We start from the raw sequence: 20813 nt of genomic DNA, 5'->3' as shown, positions 1-20813 counted from the left end.
CCAAGGAATAATGAATACACAAAACTACCAAAACAAAGCAACCAATGAATCAATCCCAAGTCCGGGTTCTGACATTGCAACACAACAACACAGGAACAACAACAAAAATGCATCATTACAACACTGCAAACGCACCGATAGCAGCAGCCAGCATCCCGCCCGAGACGCGGTTCGCCACGCCTGCGTTGGTGGTCGGCACAGAGGACTGCGAAGGAGTCATAGAGGCAGACTCAGAGATCGACGACTTGGTGGAGGTGTGAGACGAGCCGGTGGTAGCCGTGCTCATGGTGCTCATGGTGGTGTGGGTGGTGTGAGTGGTGTGAGTGGTGGCGCTAGTGGACGCAGTTGACGACGAGGTCGAAGTCGTGCTGGCGCTGGTGCTGGTAGGAGAAGACGAGCTCGAGGCAGGCGTGCTAGAAGCCGCGCCCGTCGCGCCAGCGACGGTGAACTTGGGCAGGAAGTTGTAGTCGTTCTCGTCGGCGTCGTCAATGATCTCGATGGTGTACTGCTGGCCGGGGATCAGATCTGCGGGCACGCTCCAGCTGTAAGTTCCCGAGTTGGCGATGTTGGCTGGAGGTCACAAATACAGTTAGATTTTGGCATTATTATCCAACATGGAGGTGCTTACAGGCAATGGCCACGCCGGAGTCTGCAGTCGTCACGCCACCGGCCTGCTGCAGACGCAGCGACACGGTGCCGGGGGTGTCGGCCTTCCAGGTCAGGGTGGTGGTCTGGCCAGCTGTGAAGGTGTAGCCACCGGCGGGATTGTTGAAGGAGTTGTCAGAGCTCTGGGCCGTCGCGAGGGCAGCGAAGAGGGCTGTGGCGATGGAGATAACGGCGCGCATGGTGGTATAGATGCGTGTGTACGGGGGTTATGGGTATGGGAGGGGTATATAAAATACGGGAACGGTGATTGTGATGATGGAAAAGTCCGTCAAGATAAGTGAGTCTGCGGGTGATAAAAGGTAAAAGAGAGAAAGGCAGACGGCGCAGAAGAAAGAGCGAAGACTAAGAATAACCAAAACGGCAGGGGCAGCACAGCCGGGGGTGGCTTCTCTCTAATAAAAATACCCGAGCTAGTTCAGTCAATCACTAACTAGCGCTTTGGTCCGTGGCTCGTGGGCCGCGTGTGGGACCCCACGAGAATTCTGGTTATTGGTGGACTTGGAGGCTGCCTGAGTCGGCAGCGATTGCCAACTACCGGAGGCTTAACTGAGGGTTGTGAGACATGATCCATGGGAAATATTGATATTGCAAACAGAACCAGGGACGATTGCAGCAAAATGTGGGGATATCGTAGTGCTAGGAGAGTGAATCATAATAATAATAATAGTAATGTACAAATCATGGATCGGAGGAGCCCTAACTCGGTAACTCGAGGTCGTCTACTTCTGCTCTGTATTGCTCGGAGTCTCCGGCTCAGCATCCAACAATCCACCCTGGCCCAGCTGCATGATCACCTCCATCACTAGCCGGTTCTCGTCTTCTCTCTGGCGCTCCAACAGCTGAATAAAAGTGTCAGCATCATGTCAGGGCGCGGACGCAAAAACAATAATAAACTCACAGCCTGAAAAAGCCCCTTGCGCCCCTCGGTCTCGGCGGTCGCCTTGGTCTTGCCGCCGCGGTCTGCCACCTCATGCGAGAACTTGCACTGGTCTCCTCGGTTACAGCGCCCATGTCGAGCAAAATAGCGACACACTGTGGGTTTCTTGTGGCCCTCCCGGGGTGGCGGGGGCACGCGCTCGGGTCCCTGGCGCTGTGCGCTTACCTCCTCTGGTGCGGAATCTGAGTCCGACTCGGATGAATTACTAGAGCCGCTGGAGGACGTCCAGTCATCGCCGTCATCATCGGACAGTCCGGACAGGTCATGGGGCTCTTGAGTAGCGTCGTGGGCATCGGCCAGCGATCCCACATTGTGCTCCTCCGACACAGCCACCTCTGGGTTCATGCCCGTCTCCGTCGCCTTCGTTAGCGCCTCTACCCGACGACGAGCCGCTTCAGCCTCCGCCTCGGCCTTGGCGAACCGTTTCTGCTCCCGATCGAGGTTGCGCCGCAACTTCTCGGCCTTCTGCTGTGCCCGCATCGCCTCATCGACCGGGTCTGCCGCCGGCTTGGTCTTCTGCCGAGCAGCTTCTCGGGCAGCCTCCCGGGCCGATTTGGCCTCGTCGGCGGCCTGCTTCTTTTCCTCTACTCGCGCCTGAGTGGGGAACTTCTTCCTGCGCTCCGCGATCCACGCCGCAATATCCGTCGCCGACTGCAATGTAGACGTGCGCCCTTTGTAGGTAAATTGCAGCGGGGCCGCATCGGAGGTAGCCAGCTTCGATTCTTCGTCCACGTCGTCCTCGCTGGACTCGTGCTCGTCCGTCTTGGGGGTCAGGCCTAGCTGGTTGTGTTTGCGCTTTCTCTTCTTTGGTGGTTTGCGTGTAGCGTCGACCGCTGCGGGCGGCTTCGAGGGTAGGGGATTGCCAAAGCTGGGCACGGGAGGCGGCGCAGGAGTTCGCGGTGCGGTCGATTGGGATTTGCCAAATGCTACCGAGTGGTCGCGCTTGTGGTGATGGTGAGGCTGAGGCTTTCTGTCACTGGCACCATGTGGGTGTGCCGGCCACCCTTGTTGTGTATGCATATAACCACTCTGCATGTCAACACCCCACTGCATAGGGCTTGTTGATGTCGGCGCACCGGATGAATATCCAGGTCCTGGCTGGTGGGGGTATGATGCAGTCGGCGGTGAATGAGAGGAGGTATTGTAAGCATGATAAGGATGTTGCGAGGAAGACTGTGGGGGTGCGCCGGGAGCGTATGGAGACGGATTCTGAGGAAGTTGGTAGCTCGGGGATTGCGACTGAGGATATGGCATGTAAGGTGTCGGCTGCGGTTGGGGATGATACCCATAGTTCACTGGCGAATGGTTGTTGAATCCTGCTGTATTCGAAGGATAGGCTGGAGGTCGACTACCATCGTGTCCACCGCGTCCTCTTCTGTTTCCATGTCCTCTGCCACGGCCTCCTCGAGCCCCGCCGCCGCGAGCCCAATGCCCCGGGTGCTGTCCATGAGACGCCGAGTTGTAGGGTAGTTGCTGAGCTGCCGCCGTCGACAGAGGCGGTGGCGGTGGCGGAGGAGGGAACGAAAAGCCCTGGGAGCTCATCGTGGTGCTTGGAGATCCAGAAAATCATTGAGTCGATCGACGGGTTGATCCGTTCCGCGGGGTCACGTGCACCGGAGCTGTCTGGCATGGCTGGGCAGGGTTTTTGGTTCGGCAAGATCAAGCAGCAACAATACAATAATGCGCTTCCAGCCGTGAGATATGGAGATGACAGTTCCATTCGATACCTAACCCTACATCATGTTCATCCTTGTATGTTTGCTCCCCAGCTCCCCAGCCTGGAATATCCGAACTGACTGGCTGCGACCAAGACGACTCTCGCCGATCTGATCCAGATCGCGCCCGAGGACTTCTCCAAGTTCAGTGCCGTGGCCATTGAAGATAATATCAACGAGAAGTACGCCAACAAGGTCATTCAAAAGGTTGGCCTGTGTATCAGTTTCTACGACCTGTTGGAGTCTTCAGATGGCTTGATCGGCCATGGCACCGGTCTGGTCAACGTTAATGGTAAATATTTTCTTATGATAATGTAAGGAAGACCATTTTAACTCTTGCCAGTGAAATTCCGAATGATTGTCTTCCGGCCCTTCAGAGGCGAGATCATGCTGGGGAAGATCGCTGGTGCGACAGATCGCGGCATCAAAAGTGCGAACCCTTGCAGGCATGTGGTTGAGATTGACACTAACAACCAGACAGTTGGCGTGGAATTCTTCAACGACATCATCGTTCCTCCGGAGCTTTTGTTGGACGGTACTCGATTGTGTGTCGTCCTTTCTTGTCTTGTCTGGTCAACCTACTAACCCGTGGCAGTGATTATGCGGACCAGGTCTGGATCTGGCGAAACGACGATGGCACCGATTTCTACTTTGATGTGGGCGAGGTGGTCCGGTTCCGCGTCGAGAGCGAGGAGTGGCATGACCAGATCCCCAATGCGCCAGAACTGGATGACAGCGCCCCCATGGAGAGAAAGCCCGCGTATTCCATTCGGGTGAGTCTTTTTTGCTTGGTGATGATAGGTAATTCAAGCTGACTGTTCATTTCCAGGGCTCGATGCAGATGGCTGGGTTGGGACCTACATCGTGGTGGTGATTGTAGAAGCCTTTGAATTCATAGTCCGATCAGATACCCCTGCAATCAAATCAAGATCAACGAGCATTTCTGTCTCTATCTATACGGTGGGAGTCGAACCATGCGGTCTTTGTGCCTCTCACTCTACCTTTGTAAGCATCTACCACCCATCTTGCGAATCGCTGGGGGAAATGGTACTGAGACTCTTCCTCAGAGTTACACCTCACTCATGATATGGATGAGCAATGCCTTTCGATCTCCTAGATTGGGTCTGTATATGCCTCCCTTCAACACTTCTCACTCGACGGTCTCAAGTAAAGTTTTATTCAAACCTCCGTTGTGCACCTTCCTCCCCATCCGGCATTTGCTACACCTGTACTACCGGTGCCAGTGTGCTTGGTCCGGCCACAGCCATCGACGTTACGAGAGAGTCAAGAATAGCCCTCCTTGTCCTCTGCTTGCTTCTAATTTTCCATTGACGCAACGAATGATGCTGAACTCCTCTAATTCTAACTTTCGTACACCATCGGACCAAATCGCACCGCCCTGTTTGCACCGTCTCAGACAAAACACCCACTGTGGATATTCAATTTCATAAGATTGTCTTTCCACTTGTAGAATCGATGGAGATAGCGATTGCTCCTACCTGGCGTGAATAAATGATTTATGCAAAGTTGTAATACCTCGGCCAAAGGTTATTTATGTCACGCGAGTCGTCCTCTTTGATTTCCCACTCCATGCCATCACAAACCTCCCCGCTGGCATCGCAGAAGGTACAGATTCTTTCAACGACACCGCTTACGTCTGGAACAGGGTGCAATGATGTTATAAAAGATAGAGTTTCCTGAAAGATGAGTCTGTCTTACAGACAAGTTAAGGTCTAGAGTTAAGGCCCAAATAAAATAGGAGCTATTAAAATGACCAGATTTCTCAGGGAGAACGTAGGAAGCACCGTGATGATATATATCACTTTAGCGTGGTGGCCCGACGGAAATTGGACTGAAAGCATGAGGTAAGGCACCTGAGATGCTCGTGCTGTAAAGACGATCTCGTGAATGGCTGTAGATACCCAATTTCGGGACATACTGTAGTTACCGAAAGGCACAGTAATTAGTAAATAGTCTTCCAGGCCCATCACCCCATTACTCCGAATACTCCGATCGCTCGGAGTACCCAGCATCTCTCCGACACTAACTCGGCTGCTGCCGGCATCTTTTCCCCAGTGGGGCTTAGGACGATCCGACCGCCAGTATAGTGAAACGTTGCGACAAAGTTTTTGCCTGATTGATAATAAGAATTGAGTTGTTCTAGGAGATCTTTTCCTCGCCAGGTTCTTATTCGGTAATTGTGTGTCATTCGGGGCTTACCAATCCTACGCCATCGCAAGGGCGGCTGATCTCATCGCTGTTCGTTATCGATAAATACTCCGTCACCCTCTTCAACTTTCTGTCCCGCAATTCTTTCCCTCCTACAACAGAGACACCATGACAGGATCTATGGAGAACGGGAACGTCGTGACAGAGCGCCGGTTTGGCACGCTAGCTGTTCATGCTGGTGCGCCTCACGACCCGGTCACTGGAGCTGTCATTGCGCCTGTGAGCTTTTGTCGCAAGCTAGCTTCGTCAGGACCGGGCTAATTACCTTCATACCTGCTAGATCTCCCTCTCGACCACATATGCACAGACTAGCGTCGGCAATCCTGTCGGTCTGTACGAGTACACTCGCAGCTCCAACCCCAACCGGTCAGTGATTCTAGTCCCCGAAGAAAACCCAGACATTGACAGTATGACATAGTGACAACTTCGAGCAGGCAGTCGCCGCTCTCGAACACGCCAAATACGCCCTGGCCTTTGCCTCAGGATCTGCCACAACAGCTACCATCCTCCAGTCTCTAGCCGCAGGCTCCCACGTCGTCTCCGTGTCTGATGTGTACGGCGGCACGCACCGCTACTTCACCAAGGTTGCCGCCGCACACGGCGTCCACGTTACTTTCTCACCGTGCATCGAGCTGCACGTCGAGGATCTGATCCGGCCGAATGACACCAAGCTCATCTGGATTGAGACGCCTTCGAACCCGACGCTGGGCCTGGTGGATATCAAGGCCGTAGCGGAGACGGCGCATCGCCATGGAATTCTGGTGGTTGTGGATAACACATTCATGAGCCCGTATGTGCAGAACCCGCTCGATCACGGCGCGGACATTGTTGTTCATTCCGTGACCAAATATATCAACGGCCACTCGGTGAGTGATTGACCCTTTGGATGAGTTAATAATGACTCATGTAGCTAACTATTTGGTGCAGGACGTCTTGATGGGCGTCGCAGCCTTCAACTCCGAGAGTCTCAAAGAGCGCCTCACCTTCCTTCAAAACGCCATCGGCGCCGTCCCTTCCGCCTTCGACTGCTGGCTCGCCCACCGCGGTCTGAAGACGCTACACCTGCGCGCGCGCGAGGCCACCACAAACGCCACAACTGTAGCCAAAGCCCTCGAGGCTTCTCCGCACGTCCTCTCCGTCAACTACCCGGGCATCGACTCACACCCGCACCGCGCCATTGCGATCAAGCAGCATCGCAATGGCATGGGCGGCGGGATGCTCAGTTTCCGGATCAAGGGCGGCCAACGCGCCGCGCACCTCTTCTGTCAGTATACTAAGATCTTTACGCTGGCGGAGAGCTTGGGTGGCGTGGAGAGTCTCTGTGAGGTACCCTCGAGCATGACCCATTCGGGCATCCCGAAGGATCAGCGCGAGGCGGCTGGGGTGTTTGATGATCTTGTGCGTGTCAGTTGTGGTGTGGAGGATGCAGAGGATTTGAGAATGGATGTGTTGCAGGCTCTGGAGGGGGCTGTGGCGGGTGATGAGAATATGGTCAATGGCAGCTCTTGAGCTGGGAATGAAACAAAGATCATGAGATAGATGTGCTACGGTGATCTGACATAGACTTGCTTTTATTCGTGCTTCGGGTGGATATATATATCGCGCATGTGCTCGATGATGCTTGCATATCTTAATACTCTTGGGGTCAGAGCTATTCCTATGAAAAAAAAAACTTATATTTTCCGGACCATCAGTAAATACTGAAATTATGACCTAGTTCCTATAGATCTGGCCGGTTGTCTCTGGCGGGGAGAGAGTAGGATGTGCTTAGTCAGCACCTTCCATCCCGCTGCAATTTTTATATGCGACATGGAGTTACCCGATTGGAAGAATTGGTGCACAGCAGGAGCTCGGCTATTGTTTAAACCTACTTGTCTCGTCTCCGATACCTAGCCTCGGTGATCAGCCACCTAGATTGGCCTACCTTGACAATGGCCTTCAGCTTCGGTTTCTCTGGAGATGATATCGATATCGATGAGTCCGAAGGCAATAATGAGCTTCCGGATGTTTCGTCTCTGCAGGAGAAGGACAGTTCACTTCCTGAGCTGGTGAAGGCGAGTCAACATGACATGAATGACTGGGTACGTATTCCACCGACCTCGCGCTTGCGTTAGTCCTTTCCAATAAGGTCTCGAGTATAAGAAAGGATTCTTCATCTCCACTCTCCACTGCTATTCTAACAATCACACTAGCTCTCAACACTTCCATCTCAAATATCATACAACACCCTCGTAATCAAGGGGGACCGCCAAATTGCCCGGCGAGAAATCTTCGATATCCGCACCCAGCTGATGGCCGAGGACAGCGCGGGCTACGATAATGAAGCGCTCATCGCCGGGCTGGAAAAGGGCGATATCAAGCCCCAATTTTATGAGGGTGGGTTCAAGACGTGGGAGTGTGCGTTGGATCTTGCCAGATTGGTGACTGGTGAGACTGGGGAGGAGAATGATGCAGGACAAGCAGAGGATACTCATTATATCGAGGTTTGTTTGTCTGATTTTTTGCCAAACTTGATTTGGTATATATGGATAGAAGCTGACCATACATGCGATGCGTAACTAGTTGGGTGCGGGCACTGCTGTGCCGTCTTTGGCTCTTTTTGCGAGTCTTCTATCTCACACGTCGGGCTCGGAGCAGCGAAGGAAAACACACTTTACATTGGCAGACTACAATGCTTCGGTGCTACGGCTGGTCACGCTCCCGAATCTGCTCTTGACCTGGCACAACAGCCGCGCGCAGCCTGGCCTAGAAAGCCAACCACAACAGACACAAGAGGAATTAGAGCTAGATATCACGCCCGAACTCATCACCGAATTCAAAAACGACCTGAATCAACGCAGAATCACCGTCTCCTTCATTTCAGGCGCCTGGTCGCCAGAGTTTGTGGACCTGGTTTCCTCCGCAGAGAATCTAAACAGCGACCAGAAGAGACACTCGCTCATTTTAGCCAGTGAGACCATCTACTCCCCTTCTTCGCTGGGGGCTTTCTCGGAGACTCTTTTGGACTTGTTGCGTCGTGCGTCCACTGCATCAACATCAACCGCCCAGACTCGCGCCCTGGTGGCTGCGAAGAAGGTCTATTTCGGTGTTGGCGGTGGTGTGGATGAGTTCCTGGCTGTGCTGGCGAATATCTGTTCCGATGGGTTGGATGTGCAGCAGAAGTTGGATATCCAGTCTGAGGGCGTTGGTCGGGTAGTGCTGGAGATTGGACTGGCGAACCACTAGTTAGGGTTCCTCTAGAATCGTGAATAATGCATAATCTTAAAGGGAAGAACGGGCAATCAATCAACCCTCACAGGAACAGGTAACGAACAAATGAAATCGAATTATCCTGGTGCCGGATTGAGAAACACTTCAAGCCTCAACGTAGTTATATGTACATGTTGTTTTATTTCCTCAGATCGTCTAGAGGGGTTGTTCTCTCGACATCATACACCGACACAACCTTGCCGTCCTTCATCCGCGCCACCCGTGCCTCCTCCATCTCCTGATTCTGGCGCTGGTAGTGAGCCACGACGGCGCTCAGGTCGGCCTGCGAACCGGGAGAAACGTTGTAAGGCGAGCCCGCATTCATCAAACTAGACAGAAACATAAATTAATACCTCGAAACCATTCAAGATCCGCCGCGTGGGACAACATACTCAGGCTGCATCAGCTCATACGCCTGACGGGGACCTTGGCTCTGTAGCAGGTGGCGATCATGCGCGGCCTTCTCCATAACAGCGGTGCGGATGGCATTGCGCTGCTCGAAAACTTCCTGCGAAGGCGTCCACTTGCTGATCAGGCCTGAGATGAAGGACTCCGAGCCGGAATCCTCGTTCGACTGGCTGATGCGGTACAGCAGGTATGCGGAGGCGAAGCTGCCAATAGTAATGTAGAAGCTGGGCTGTTGGTGCAATTGGATATTAGTGAGTTGATTTCAGGGAATTGCGATTGGAGACGAGGCAATTGGCCGGTCTCGCTACGCTGGACTGGCGGGGGAGGATGGGAGGGAGCTTACGCCGAAGCCTTCGTTCACCGGTTCGGCGTGATGACTCGCGAACCGGCGGGGCTGCTGGTTGCGCAGTAGCTGCCGCGTCGAAGCAGCGGTGCGTCGGGCGGCGAACATGGTGTGGTGAGGGCGTAAGGGTGCAATGGAGGTGAACGACGACCTTTCGGGCGGTTTAGGCGGAAGCGAAGAGGTCATGTGATTAGATTAGTCAGCGATCACGGGACTCTCATTATTTACATTGGGTGATTGTGATAATTAAGTTCTTTTTTTTGTCTTGTGCTTGTTATTTTCTTTTTCAATTCTTCAATTGACCGCAATGACGCAGTCAGAATCCTGGCACTGTAACGTGGCAGATGATGGCAGCCCGAGTCGCATGTCGGCGACGTTGCGGCCTCATCTCGTCCACCCTAACCCGTGATGCTGTCTGCACGGACTCGGCTCAATTGGATGGATCGCACCGTACCATTTATGCAAGGCATTGAGTGCCACTAGCCATCGATCGAACATGTCGCCTCCTTTTGCTCACAGCCCACCCACTAGGTTCTATCCCTTGTCCCGAAAACTGATGCCCGATGCCCAATTCCACCCAATTGGGCTCTCGCTTCAGTTAGGAACTCAATGCTGAGCCGTGCGACCATGTCTGCCCCTCATAAGGGGTTACCCACGCCAATAATGACGGTTCGGTCCGCTGCGACCTTGTTCAGCTTTGCAAGGGCTGAAAGGCGCATGTCTGTATTTATATCTTTGCGTCATGCCTTGGAATGTGGACTTGCCTAACTTGTCGGCCTGCTGCCACTCTCATCGTGTATCTCCATCATTTGCGCCTCTCCCCCCAAAACAAATTTGAATATATGCCCGATCTTCTTTTGCTGTTGACTCATCATACCCTACCCATCTTTTGAGCTAACTATATCTTTGCGGCGTCGCCAGCGCAAAGTGAAAGCTTACCCAACACATTCTTATTCTACAACATATATTCTTATCCGTGCTGGCTCGGCCTGGAGACACGTCTTGCCTCTCAACTTGGGCACGCAACCCTCAGCACGATGATTGTGGCGGGCAAGAAGGTCAAGCTCAAGGATAAGAATGGCAGAGTGGGAGCAAAGCCGAAGGTGAAAAAGAGTAAGAGTCCAGAAAGGACGGACGATCAGACAACTGTCTCCGAATCCACCGCTCCTGGTAGTCCTGCTCTGTCGGCAAAGCATGACCAGGAGTCGGGTACCGGTCGAGTTTTATCATACCTCGATTACATATCTACATCCGACGACGAAGACGGTGATATTGCACGACTTGCCAGACCTGATCCCGTGGCGATCAACCAACCCACAGTGGAAGACGAGGAAACTGACACTGAAGTACTCACATTGCCAGCCGTGGACGTATTAAATTCGTCAACGCTGCTTGATGATTGTGTCGATGGAAAACATCTACCAGAGCAGCAGAAACAAAGTGCAGAACACTTTCCGTCATCACCAGCTGGTCCGTTCTCTCCAGTCCCGGCTTTCGTGCCATTGCCGTCACCATCCTTGACCGAGGCACGGTTTATGCACAGCCCTTCTCCAGAGAACCACTCCTTCCACCCGCCGCATCCTGGTTTTGTGGGCTATCCAGCACCAAGATTTAGCAGTCCGCTTGCATATTCCCATTTTCCTCGAATGTCTCCCAATATGTCTCCATACGGAACACCACCGCCACCAGTACCGTCAATGGCAGTGGTCCCTACAGCACCATCCTCGATTGCACCTGTTCCGCATTCTCCTGCCATGAGTTCTATTGGTGTCGTCCCTCCATATGCCCCTTATGCTAGTTCCCCGCCACCAACCGAATACCACTTCCCGTCTCGTGCCTACGGTTATTCCGAACAATCTTATACCTCGGCGTCCCAAGCGGTGCGGGATTTATCTCTCAGCCAAGTGCACGATAACGGGGCCATCTCGCCACTAGAGAATGACAGTGAACACATCGAACTTCTCCAGCGGATCCAATCTGCGATCCCCGATATCAGCCGTCTGCTGCACGGGTTCAAAAGCACGCACAGCAAATTGTCTAGTCGCGAAGCCGAGATCAAGCATATTGGACACCAACACGAACAGGCACTGATGCACAAGGATTTCTATATTGAAGCCCTGCAGGCACAGATGCGAAAGACGGCCAACGAGAGCGCTGCAGAATGCGCCAAATTGAAAAACACGGTCAATGAACTGCAACTGGAACTGGGGGACCTCTATGAGAGACAGAATGGTCTTGAGGATAGTTTGGCGGCTCATCAAAAGTCCAACGAGGAGCTCTCGCAGTCTAAACTCGACCTCGAAGCGCAGATAACCAAGCTCAACGCCCGTATCCAGGAAACGCAGCATGCTCATGAGAAGGAGATAGAGAAGCAGCAGAAGGAACGAGACGAAGCTCTTGAAGCACAGAGACTGGAGCTGACCGAGTTATTTGAGGAGATCAAGAACGAAGATGAGAAAACCGCTGCAGAGGCACTCGCGACTCGCGAGAAAGAGTTACTCGACCAACATGCAGCCAACAGGGCTGGATGGGAAAAGGAGAAAGCGCAAATAACATCACTACTGGAATTCGAGCGCAACAATATGGAGAGTATCAACGCCGAACTCGCTACAAAGTCTGCAGAGTGCGAGTCCAAGAGGACTGAGCTGGACGCTGCTTTGGCTGAAGTCAAGACGACCCGCGACGACTTGATGGCTAAGCTGGCAGCGAAACAGAAGGAATTGGAGGAAACCAATGTGACCAACAGAAGAGATCTGGAGGCACTCCACCAAGGCCATGCTGGTGAACTGGAATCTTTGCAACACTCCCATGAAGAGCATCTAGCTGCTGCAGTCAAGAAAATGGAAGACCATACCACGTCCCTGGAAACTAATTTCAGGGAGCAAGAACAGAAGTGGGCTGAAGAGCGCGCTGTACTGGAGACATTGCTCTCTGAAAAAGATAGCGAGCTGTCGAGTTTCGAGCAGCAAAAGGAGAAACTCGAGATGGACACGCTCATTAAGGAACAGCAGCTCCAGCGCGCGGCGGATGAGATGCGGTCGACCATCGACCATCTCGACAAGGACTGTCACAGACTAAGAACGACGCTTCACAGTCTGGGAGAAGCCACCGATCTCAAAAATACAAAGGGCGATCAGTTCTTGTAAGTTGGTTCGATATAGCCTAATAATACACATTCTAACAAGAAGTCTGAGGTTCTAGTTTCGACTGCTTCACTCAGCTCGCGCATCTGATCTCTGATCTGTCCTACGAGCATTTCTCCTATCTCCCCGTCGATCCTCCAACGGATATCCTATCCAAGATCCCACCCGAGATCCCCCCGTTCCTCGACAACACTCCAGCCTCTCGCGAGCTTCGCTGTGCCTACGTGCAGCACATCGTATCCAAAACGCTTACCTACCGCATCTTCCAGCCGTTCTTATTTACTCTGGGCCGGCGATACGACAAGGCCGACGCATTCTTCCAAATGCTGTCCATGGACATCCGCCGCAAGTCCGTCTGTTGCGAAGCATTCTGGAGACAGCAAACCCTCAAAGCAGCCTACACCACCTCGGACGCGAAACAATCCATCAACGTCGCCGCTGCCGTCCTCGTGGACGAGATCATCGACCAGATCCAGCACTTCGCTGACCCCAGGCATCTCGACTCGTTACTCACTGACGTGCGGAAGATAGTGAAACTAGCAGCCGAGACGTGGCGTTATGCACGGGTTGAGCACGAACTCGTGCTGGCTGGGTTTCCTGCCCCGGGCGCGGAGAGCGTCGCGAACGAGGACTGGATGGAGTATGGGCCAGCAGCGCCAGCAGCAGCGGGAGAACAAGAAGAAAAGAGTTGGGTCTCAGGCCCTCGGAAGAATCATCCTAGCGACCATACTCGCCATGTGGTGCTGCGGATTTTCCCTCGCATCCTGCGCGAGGCTGCCCACGAAGACTTCGCTAGTAGCGAGGAACGTGCTGCAACCTGCATTTACTCGCCCGGGATCGTTCTTTACTCTGACTCGCCTGTCATCCTGGCCCGCCGGGAGGAATTGGCGACCATGTCCGCCGAAACTTCTAATTTCGAGATGGCTAAGCTCGACACGGCGAGGGAAATAGACGATTATTGCGACAAGAAACTCATGCTGGAGAATATCACCTTGAGTGTTCCGTCGCCGCCTGCGACTCCGGGCGCGAAGGGACTGGTGAGAGCATAGTTGGGTAGCTGGGTTGGGTGTTGGGACTAGGGTTTATGCTTGTTTTCATCTGGGTGGTTCCCCGTCTATGACATCTACTCGTTAATTGTTGTAGTTAGTTTCAAGGAGCGCACAGCCTGTCTGTTCTTCTGAATTACGTACGTTCCAATTTTCTTTGAATTTCCTGATCTACCGCACTAGTTCAGGGGTAGGTACATACGGTACAAGGATCAACAATCCTCCTCGATCTTCTTCTTCTCCCTCCCGATGGGCGCACTGAAACACCCGCTGGGGAGACTGCCTCGCGCTGCGCCACGTTTCTCGGGTTTCACAAGGCCGAAGATGGGTAGATAAGCAAGGGCAGACAAGCCAAGCTCATGGAGCCGCCGGGGATTAACAAAAATGGACCCCACGGGACAAGAATAGAAGCCGATCTGAAACGAGCCATGTGGCACGCACTAATGTCTGGGAGTTCGGCACTGCCTCTTACTTATTAGTTATCTAGGGCTGGGGGCCGAACCGGAGCTATGTCATCGCCTGTTTGTGTGGGGAGCGAACCCTTACTGTGTATAGTGGGCGCTCCGAGGCCCTCTGAGGATTTGGTGCGCGTGGGCCATCGTAGAGGGGGTGGTGGTGTTCCTGCAGGGCTGAATCTGCTGTCAAAACAGAGAGGGCTACAACTGCTGTAGGTCAGTCACCAAGTTAGGGCTGTCTGTATCTGCAGTCTCGAGTCAGCCGCGATGATCGGCCACAAGGCGTTCTACTTCTTTTTCGTCCGCCCCCAATCGGTTTCCCTGATCTACCGAGCCTGGTCTGCTTCTGCTTCTGAATAATTACCCCCTCCATTTTCTTCTCTGTACTCATTTCCGCACTCACTCCCCCCCTTTATCCTCTCGGCTTTTTTCACACCACTACCTCCATTTAATGAATTCTTCTTCCCCCTTCTTGATAGACCAATGATTTTCTAATAATCCTCCCCTCCGATCACTACTCGTGTTTCTCCCCCGCGGCTCTGGATCTCCGACGATGTCGACCGCCTCGCCGCAGTTCGCCCACCGCTCGCCCGCAGACAACAACACCCCCCAGTGCGCAGGATCCATATCTATCGGCCCCGTCCGACCAAGATGAACTTGACTTCCAGGCCAGCGCAATCCGCCTAACACCCATGGGTGGCAGTCCCAACCAGAGTGCGGGCACCGGTTCATCGCCGAACGACCGACAAAACCCCGCGGCCATGGACTATCGCGCAAACACCTCGTCCCCCTCAAATCCGGTCTTTTTGGGCCCGCAGGGTTACACCCTCAGTGCTGGTGCTGGTGCTGGTGCGGTTGGCGCCTTTCAGAATCAACGGTCTTCGTCGCGAACCGCCCATGGTGGTGCCACGGCGCCAACCACCCAAGCTTGGTCCTCCTCTATGGCCGTGAACCCTTCCCAGTTGCTGACGCCGGAACCCACGAATAACAATCCTACACCAACTCAGGCGCAAGCCAGTCTTAGCGTTTCGCAAGATGCGCACTTTGGGCCGTCGCGCCCCCGGATCTCCACGAGTAATCTGGACGCGAATACTAATGGGAGCCCCATCGTGATGGTGGAAGAGGTGTCGCGGGGGGACTCCCCGACAGACGTCTATCCCCCCAAAAAGCGTTTTAGCAGATCACCTCTGCATCTCTCCCCTCAAGGCCCTGGTGAACTGTCCAGTGAATCGGAAGATAATGACACCGATGACCATCGGTCGATTTCTTCGCTGTCTGTGGTGCGGTCTCACGACGGCGCCTGGTTGGCGGACCCTTCTACCGGCCAGGGAGGCTTGGGCCCGCAATCCCGCGGGGACGAGTATGTCCCGAGTCCAAACCAGGTCAAGAACCAGCACGACCGTCAAGATAGAAACGCCGATATCACCATTTGGTCGGCGACGGTGAGCGCAGCAACCGACGGAGTCGGCAATGCACTCGGCATTCCGTCGCATCGCAGAAATCAGGCAGGCTCTCGCTTGAGAGCAAGGAGTACTGGAGATCGACCCCTGCAGCAGCAAGACTACCTTAGTCTGAAGGGTGATAAGCGCACCCCGGGTCCTGGAGTGTTGATTCACGAGAGCAGTGAGGAGGATCTCAGCGAAAATGAGTCTGAAGTCTCCAGTGACGAGGAGTCGGCTCCCGTCAATGTCAATGACACTGGGTATGACATTTCCAAACAGGAACCTTTCCCGTCAGTTGACCTGACCTCTACCGACGACGATGGTTTCCGTCTTTATCCATGGCAAGACCCGCCACGCAATCCAGCCCCTCGAACAGAACAGTTCCAGCCTTCGAGTTCCCATGCAGCAATGGTTGCCTTTGAATCGCGGGTGCGAGATTTGGAGACCGCATCACTTGCGGCGACCATTGATAACAATAGCATCATCAACGTGAGAGCTACGCTGGAAAATTTTTCGCTTGAAGATCGGCCCAAAAAAGCAGAGAGACGACCTAGCCTTCTGAAGCGTCCTTTTTCAAAATTAAAGCGCCAGGCGTCGGACCTGTCCCTCGGTCAATCGAACTCCCCTTCCAAGTCCAAAGAGGATCACCCGGAACCTCAACGGAAAGATAGCGGCAATTCGCCACGCCATCGTCTGAGCTTGCACAAACACTCGCGAGGATCGAGCATTAATAGTGCAGTTATAGCCATGTCAAGCCAAATAGCGGCGATTGGCAGCAATCACTCCGCTCGCGCCGCCTCACCCAACACAGAGGCTACCCCCATGTCTCTTTCGGTCAAGGGCCGTCCTCGAGCCCGTAGTGAAGTTCCGCGACCGGCGAGCCCGGGACTCATGGATCTCATGACCAGCCATGGTGGTCCACCTGTTGCCAACCTCGCACACTCGGCAAAACCTGGGTCTGACACAGAACAAAGCCCGGGGAGCACAGCTCGCGGAGCTGAAGGCCCTGAAGGTGCCGATGACGATGACGAGACGGGCATGGGTGATGACTCGGGGCTTGTGATGGACTTCCCTGCGGTATCACGTCTCCCTGTTCCTACCATTGAGGGATTTAAAGCGCAGATCATGCAGTTGAACCCGCTGCTCGAGCCGGCATTGATTCATCGCTTTGCCAACGAGCAACTTCGGCGGTATGAGAACCTCGTCAAGCTCCAACAAAAGCACGCGCAAGCTCTCACGAATCGTTCTTGCCGCTCGGGCAAGTTCTGCTTTGCCTTGGGAGGAGACGCGTCGTTGTTGCAACTTCGCAAGCAGCCTGCGAACTCCGACACGGGCAATACCCAGTTCAGGGTGACAGATTTCAACCAGGGTCGCGATCAGCCCTATGCTATGGTCGAAGGAGCCATCGCTGCGGCTCAGTTCCCTCCCGGGGTTCCCCTTCCCCCGGTTTCGCGACTCCCTGCCCAGTTCGAGTGTCCCATCTGTTTCGAGGTCAAGAAATTCCAGAAACCATCCGACTGGTCTAAACATGTCCACGAGGATGTGCAGCCGTTTACCTGCACATTCCCCCAATGCAACGAGCCCAAGTCGTTCAAACGGAAAGCGGACTGGGTGCGCCATGAGAACGAGCGGCACCGGCAGTTAGAGTGGTGGACCTGCACATACCCCGATTGCAGCCACACGTGCTACCGAAAAGACAATTTTGTGCAGCACCTGGTACGCGAGCACAAGATGCCCGAGCCGAAGATGAAGAAGAGCAAGGCTTCGGCTTCGGAAAAGCCTTCAGAGGCCCAACGAGAACGGGACATCGAGCGACTTTGGGAGATGGTCGAGCAATGCCGACAAGAAACCAAGCAGCGCTCAGAGCAGGAGCGGTGCCGGTTCTGCGGAAATATCTGCGGTAACTGGAAAAAGCTCACGGTCCACTTGGGCAAGCACTTGGAGCAATTGGCCATGCCGGTTCTGGAACTGTCTAAGCAAAGCGTTGCCTCATCCAGCACCGCTCTCCACCCAACAACAACAACCAGCGCAGCAAACGTCGGCTCTACCGCGGGACCGGAACAACAAGCTCCGCTTGCTGCAGCATACCAGACTAGCCTGCAAACGCATTTCCAGCAGGGGCAGTACCCGATCAGCAACACCAGCCCGCCGGTCACTGGTGCGAACCCCACAATACCGTTCGAGGTTCCACTTCTCAACTACACATCCATATCTGGCGAGCAATTCTCAATGGAGCCGGAGCCGATCGCCGATTCTGGTGAACAATATCCGGGGTATGCTGTGGACCAGTTCGGGCAATCAGCTGCGCTTCACCCGGCCCAGGCCCAGACCACCCCCCTGCATGCGAACTCGGTTTCCTACCCGCCGCCCTACAACGCAGTGCCCAGGCCGCGAACTCCGGACCCGAATTCAGGCGTGCTGCAGGATTCGTATTCCAGCATAGGATCCCAGTACCCGGCTCAACAGGTGTCCATGTACCCCACCCAAGAGAGCTATTCCGGGTACCACCCGTCCATGGCGTATACGTCTGCTTCTTACTCTTCTGGGTATCCCGCCACACAGATGTGATTGACGATTCGTTACTTTGGTCCCTGGTGTTTGTTTCCCCCCTTCATTTTTTGAGAATGTATATACCATATACCCCCCTTCGCTCGCGTCTGTTTGCTCTTTTGTTCGATTTATTATTCCCTCAGCGTTATACCTATGATAGACAGGCAGCCATGTAAGCGAACCGAGGCGAAGCATAATTGCATATTTGGATGAACGGAAAAGCCGCGCAAACTTCTTTATTTAGGCTTTGGCCCGTACATAAAACGCATGCCTTCTCGCTTAGGTCGGGAATTCTGTCTCAGACCGACCAACCTCCCGAACATCCGCCACTCCGCCGTACATGTGAGCAGTCATGTTGTTCCTCCTGCCCCGGGCAACGAGGACGATAAGACGCATGGGTGTCAGTAGTTGGTGTCAGCCACCTTGAAAGGGAGGGGATCGCCTGGTGTCAAGTTTCAGGATCACTGTTTCAGGGCGATGGGGATACATAAACATGACAGCGGCGTCATGTTCATCCCTTGATAGGAAGAAGCATGGCGTGGTGTGGCGTGGCCATCCGGCCTAGCTCACCCCCCCGCCGATCATCCCCTTCCCGATTCGTCCTTGCTTCGAACCGAACCGTGCAAGCCACCGGCTCTTTTGTTTTGTTTTGGTTTGTTTTTCTTTTGCTCGGGTGTGTCGGGGAGGGAGCGGGTCTTCGCGAGCCGAGTTGGGCTCCTCGCATGCCTCTTGCAGGGACGGAGATTGTCTGCCTCAGGCTAAGCCGAACTTTCAGGCTATACTTAGATCGTGGAACAGATTATTTAATATTTTATTTGATATACAAATACCTGTAATATCCTAGCCTAAGGGTCTAGTTGTTAGTGTTATCTTTGCTTATTTCACCATGGTTCGTTGCACTTAGGGCACATTTTTGCCCGGGTAAAGCCGTAGCGGGGGGCTGTGCACCCACGCAGGGATGTGCGACATCAAGGGATGAACGGTATGCATGTCTTTTCTTTTCTCTGTGTTTTCTCATTCCAACCCTTGATCGACATCGCGTGGGAAAGTCAAGTTCGTCGCTCGCGTGCAGTTTTAGTTTCGCATGTGCGTTGGAAGGGCCCGTGTCCATGCAATCCACATGGAGTGCAGTAGGCCATGATTTCATATCCTATCATAATATAAAATAAAACTACCTCCCCTCCTGCGAGGTTGGATCTGACAGTTTCATCCTATCTTTGTTTGGGCTTGAAACACTGTCCATTACCACCCACTACAACACAACACAACATGGAGGTGAGTTGTGTATGGCTTATTCCCATCAGGCACTTCTAACTTCGATATACTTGTAGGACCCCACCTGGCACGGCCACGACGCCGATGTACTCCACGGCCTGATGACCGGCTGTGAGACCATGACTTCCTTGCCCTCGGACCTGTTTGATCCATTCAAGAACTCCGGACTACCCTTTGGAGAAGCGCTGCTGGACGGCTATGATGGTCTCACTCCTCTGCACTCCGATCTGACTGGCCAATACAAACACTCCGACCTGAATTTTGGAGACTCTCTGCTAGATCTCCACCTCCAGCAGCCTGAGTTTTGGTCATCAGCGGAATCCTACGACCTATACTCCTCGCAATACGCCACCTCCTCCCAAGATGCCTGGACCCCGCTACAAATCACCGGTGTCCCAGCTAATAACCCGTGTTCTTCGCTGGCGCAAATGAATGCGGATTTCTACTTCTCCAACAACCACAACCACTACGGCACACCCTCGGAGTGCGAAAGCCAGTACATGAGCAGTCTGCACTCGGATTCGGGGTATGGTACCGCGAGCTGTGCCACGCCGTCAGTCGTGCCGTCCTCGTACGGCATGGACATGACCTCCAGTCCTTCACAGATCGATACCCAGGACCAAACGACATGTCCATTCAACCAATCCTCACCGTCACACATGTATAACGGCTCGGTGAAATGCGACTATCCCCGTTGTTCGTGGGTAGGCAAGTGTCTATCAGACAAGAGGTACGGACGTTCGTCACCTTTTCTGATCAACTACAAAAGTCTAACTAAAGCGAACAGAAAACACAATGCCCGACACCAGAAGCGCTTCAAGTGCGACGAGCCCAACTGTTCCCGCAAAGAGGGCTTCGGCACGATCAACGACCTGGCCCGCCACAAGAAATGCGTGCACAACAAGGAGCCCGAGCGCGGGCCTAAGATGGTGTATATGTGTCTTGGGAAGAGCTGCCCGCGTCCGGGTAAGAAGTGGCCGCGCTTGGATAATTTCCGGCAACATCTGTCCCGGATGCATGGGGATGAGGACGCCGAAGTACTATTGAAGAGGTATGTATCGATCTAGAAATTTTGACATTGTGGATATGGTTGGCTAATCGATATTTCTTACAGATCTATGGATTGGTATGAGGCTTCCACCGCATGCTCAGATGCCCAGCCCGTGTCTCACAATGATGTGGACCGGAGGAAACGCAAATTTGTGGCCCTGAGGTAGCGGCGTGGAGCAGATATATATATATTGTAGTGTATTTGTGTATCCTTGTACGAGCAATGAGATTCGGCTATTTCGCCTTGGTATCTTTCTTGTCTTCATTAAATCAAAGCAAACATATAGTTACAGGGGTGATAATTC

At 53.6% G+C, this 20813-nt stretch overlaps 9 protein-coding genes across 9 annotated transcripts; 6 read left to right on the top strand and 3 right to left on the bottom strand.

The window, feature by feature from the left end:
* Nucleotides 1-115: 115 nt before the first annotated feature.
* N7474_002889 (GPI anchored serine-threonine rich family protein) lies at nt 116-845 on the bottom strand (the record flags this gene model as incomplete). The annotated part of the gene is made up of 2 exons (XM_057194304.1): nt 116-570; nt 629-845. 2 exons carry the CDS (start codon nt 843-845, stop codon nt 116-118), a joined length of 672 nt encoding a protein of 223 aa, XP_057055659.1.
* Nucleotides 846-1385: 540 nt separating this feature from the next.
* On the bottom strand, nt 1386-3145 carry N7474_002888 (CCCH zinc finger protein; the record flags this gene model as incomplete). Its single annotated transcript, XM_057194303.1, has 2 exons — nt 1386-1505; nt 1565-3145. The coding sequence occupies 2 exons, from the start codon at nt 3143-3145 to the stop codon at nt 1386-1388; spliced, it is 1701 nt and encodes a 566-aa protein (XP_057055658.1).
* A 198-nt stretch (nt 3146-3343) lies between these two features.
* Nucleotides 3344-4435, top strand: N7474_002887 (DNA-directed RNA polymerase III subunit RPC25; the record flags this gene model as incomplete). The annotated part of the gene is made up of 5 exons (XM_057194302.1): nt 3344-3355; nt 3415-3610; nt 3662-3867; nt 3930-4091; nt 4388-4435. 5 exons carry the CDS (start codon nt 3344-3346, stop codon nt 4433-4435), a joined length of 624 nt encoding a protein of 207 aa, XP_057055657.1.
* A 1220-nt stretch (nt 4436-5655) lies between these two features.
* On the top strand, nt 5656-7056 carry N7474_002886 (cystathionine gamma-lyase CYS3; the record flags this gene model as incomplete). The annotated part of the gene is made up of 4 exons (XM_057194301.1): nt 5656-5766; nt 5828-5913; nt 5966-6413; nt 6475-7056. The coding sequence occupies 4 exons, from the start codon at nt 5656-5658 to the stop codon at nt 7054-7056; spliced, it is 1227 nt and encodes a 408-aa protein (XP_057055656.1).
* A 422-nt stretch (nt 7057-7478) lies between these two features.
* Nucleotides 7479-8772, top strand: N7474_002885 (protein-histidine N-methyltransferase; the record flags this gene model as incomplete). Its single annotated transcript, XM_057194300.1, has 3 exons — nt 7479-7628; nt 7740-8030; nt 8110-8772. The coding sequence occupies 3 exons, from the start codon at nt 7479-7481 to the stop codon at nt 8770-8772; spliced, it is 1104 nt and encodes a 367-aa protein (XP_057055655.1).
* Nucleotides 8773-8935: 163 nt separating this feature from the next.
* N7474_002884 (putative NADH-ubiquinone oxidoreductase 178 kDa subunit) lies at nt 8936-9655 on the bottom strand (the record flags this gene model as incomplete). The annotated part of the gene is made up of 3 exons (XM_057194299.1): nt 8936-9125; nt 9189-9433; nt 9548-9655. 3 exons carry the CDS (start codon nt 9653-9655, stop codon nt 8936-8938), a joined length of 543 nt encoding a protein of 180 aa, XP_057055654.1.
* Nucleotides 9656-9854: 199 nt separating this feature from the next.
* On the top strand, nt 9855-13739 carry N7474_002883 (uncharacterized protein; the record flags this gene model as incomplete). The annotated part of the gene is made up of 3 exons (XM_057194298.1): nt 9855-9922; nt 10668-12689; nt 12749-13739. 3 exons carry the CDS (start codon nt 9855-9857, stop codon nt 13737-13739), a joined length of 3081 nt encoding a protein of 1026 aa, XP_057055653.1.
* Nucleotides 13740-14744: 1005 nt separating this feature from the next.
* On the top strand, nt 14745-18201 carry N7474_002882 (putative C2H2 finger domain protein; the record flags this gene model as incomplete). Its single annotated transcript, XM_057194297.1, has 2 exons — nt 14745-14764; nt 14805-18201. 2 exons carry the CDS (start codon nt 14745-14747, stop codon nt 18199-18201), a joined length of 3417 nt encoding a protein of 1138 aa, XP_057055652.1.
* A 1251-nt stretch (nt 18202-19452) lies between these two features.
* Nucleotides 19453-20675, top strand: N7474_002881 (putative C2H2 finger domain protein; the record flags this gene model as incomplete). Its single annotated transcript, XM_057194296.1, has 3 exons — nt 19453-19458; nt 19515-20509; nt 20573-20675. The coding sequence occupies 3 exons, from the start codon at nt 19453-19455 to the stop codon at nt 20673-20675; spliced, it is 1104 nt and encodes a 367-aa protein (XP_057055651.1).
* Between the last annotated feature and the right edge of the window lie 138 nt (nt 20676-20813).

The sequence above is a fragment of the Penicillium riverlandense genome, assembly GCF_028828495.1.
Source record: "Penicillium riverlandense strain IBT 135883 chromosome Unknown utg000002l_segment0_segment0, whole genome shotgun sequence".
Taxonomy (NCBI): Eukaryota; Fungi; Ascomycota; class Eurotiomycetes; order Eurotiales; family Aspergillaceae; genus Penicillium; species Penicillium riverlandense.
The sequence above is the reverse complement of the archived record's forward strand: the minus strand, read 5'-3'. Positions and strand labels throughout refer to the sequence as shown.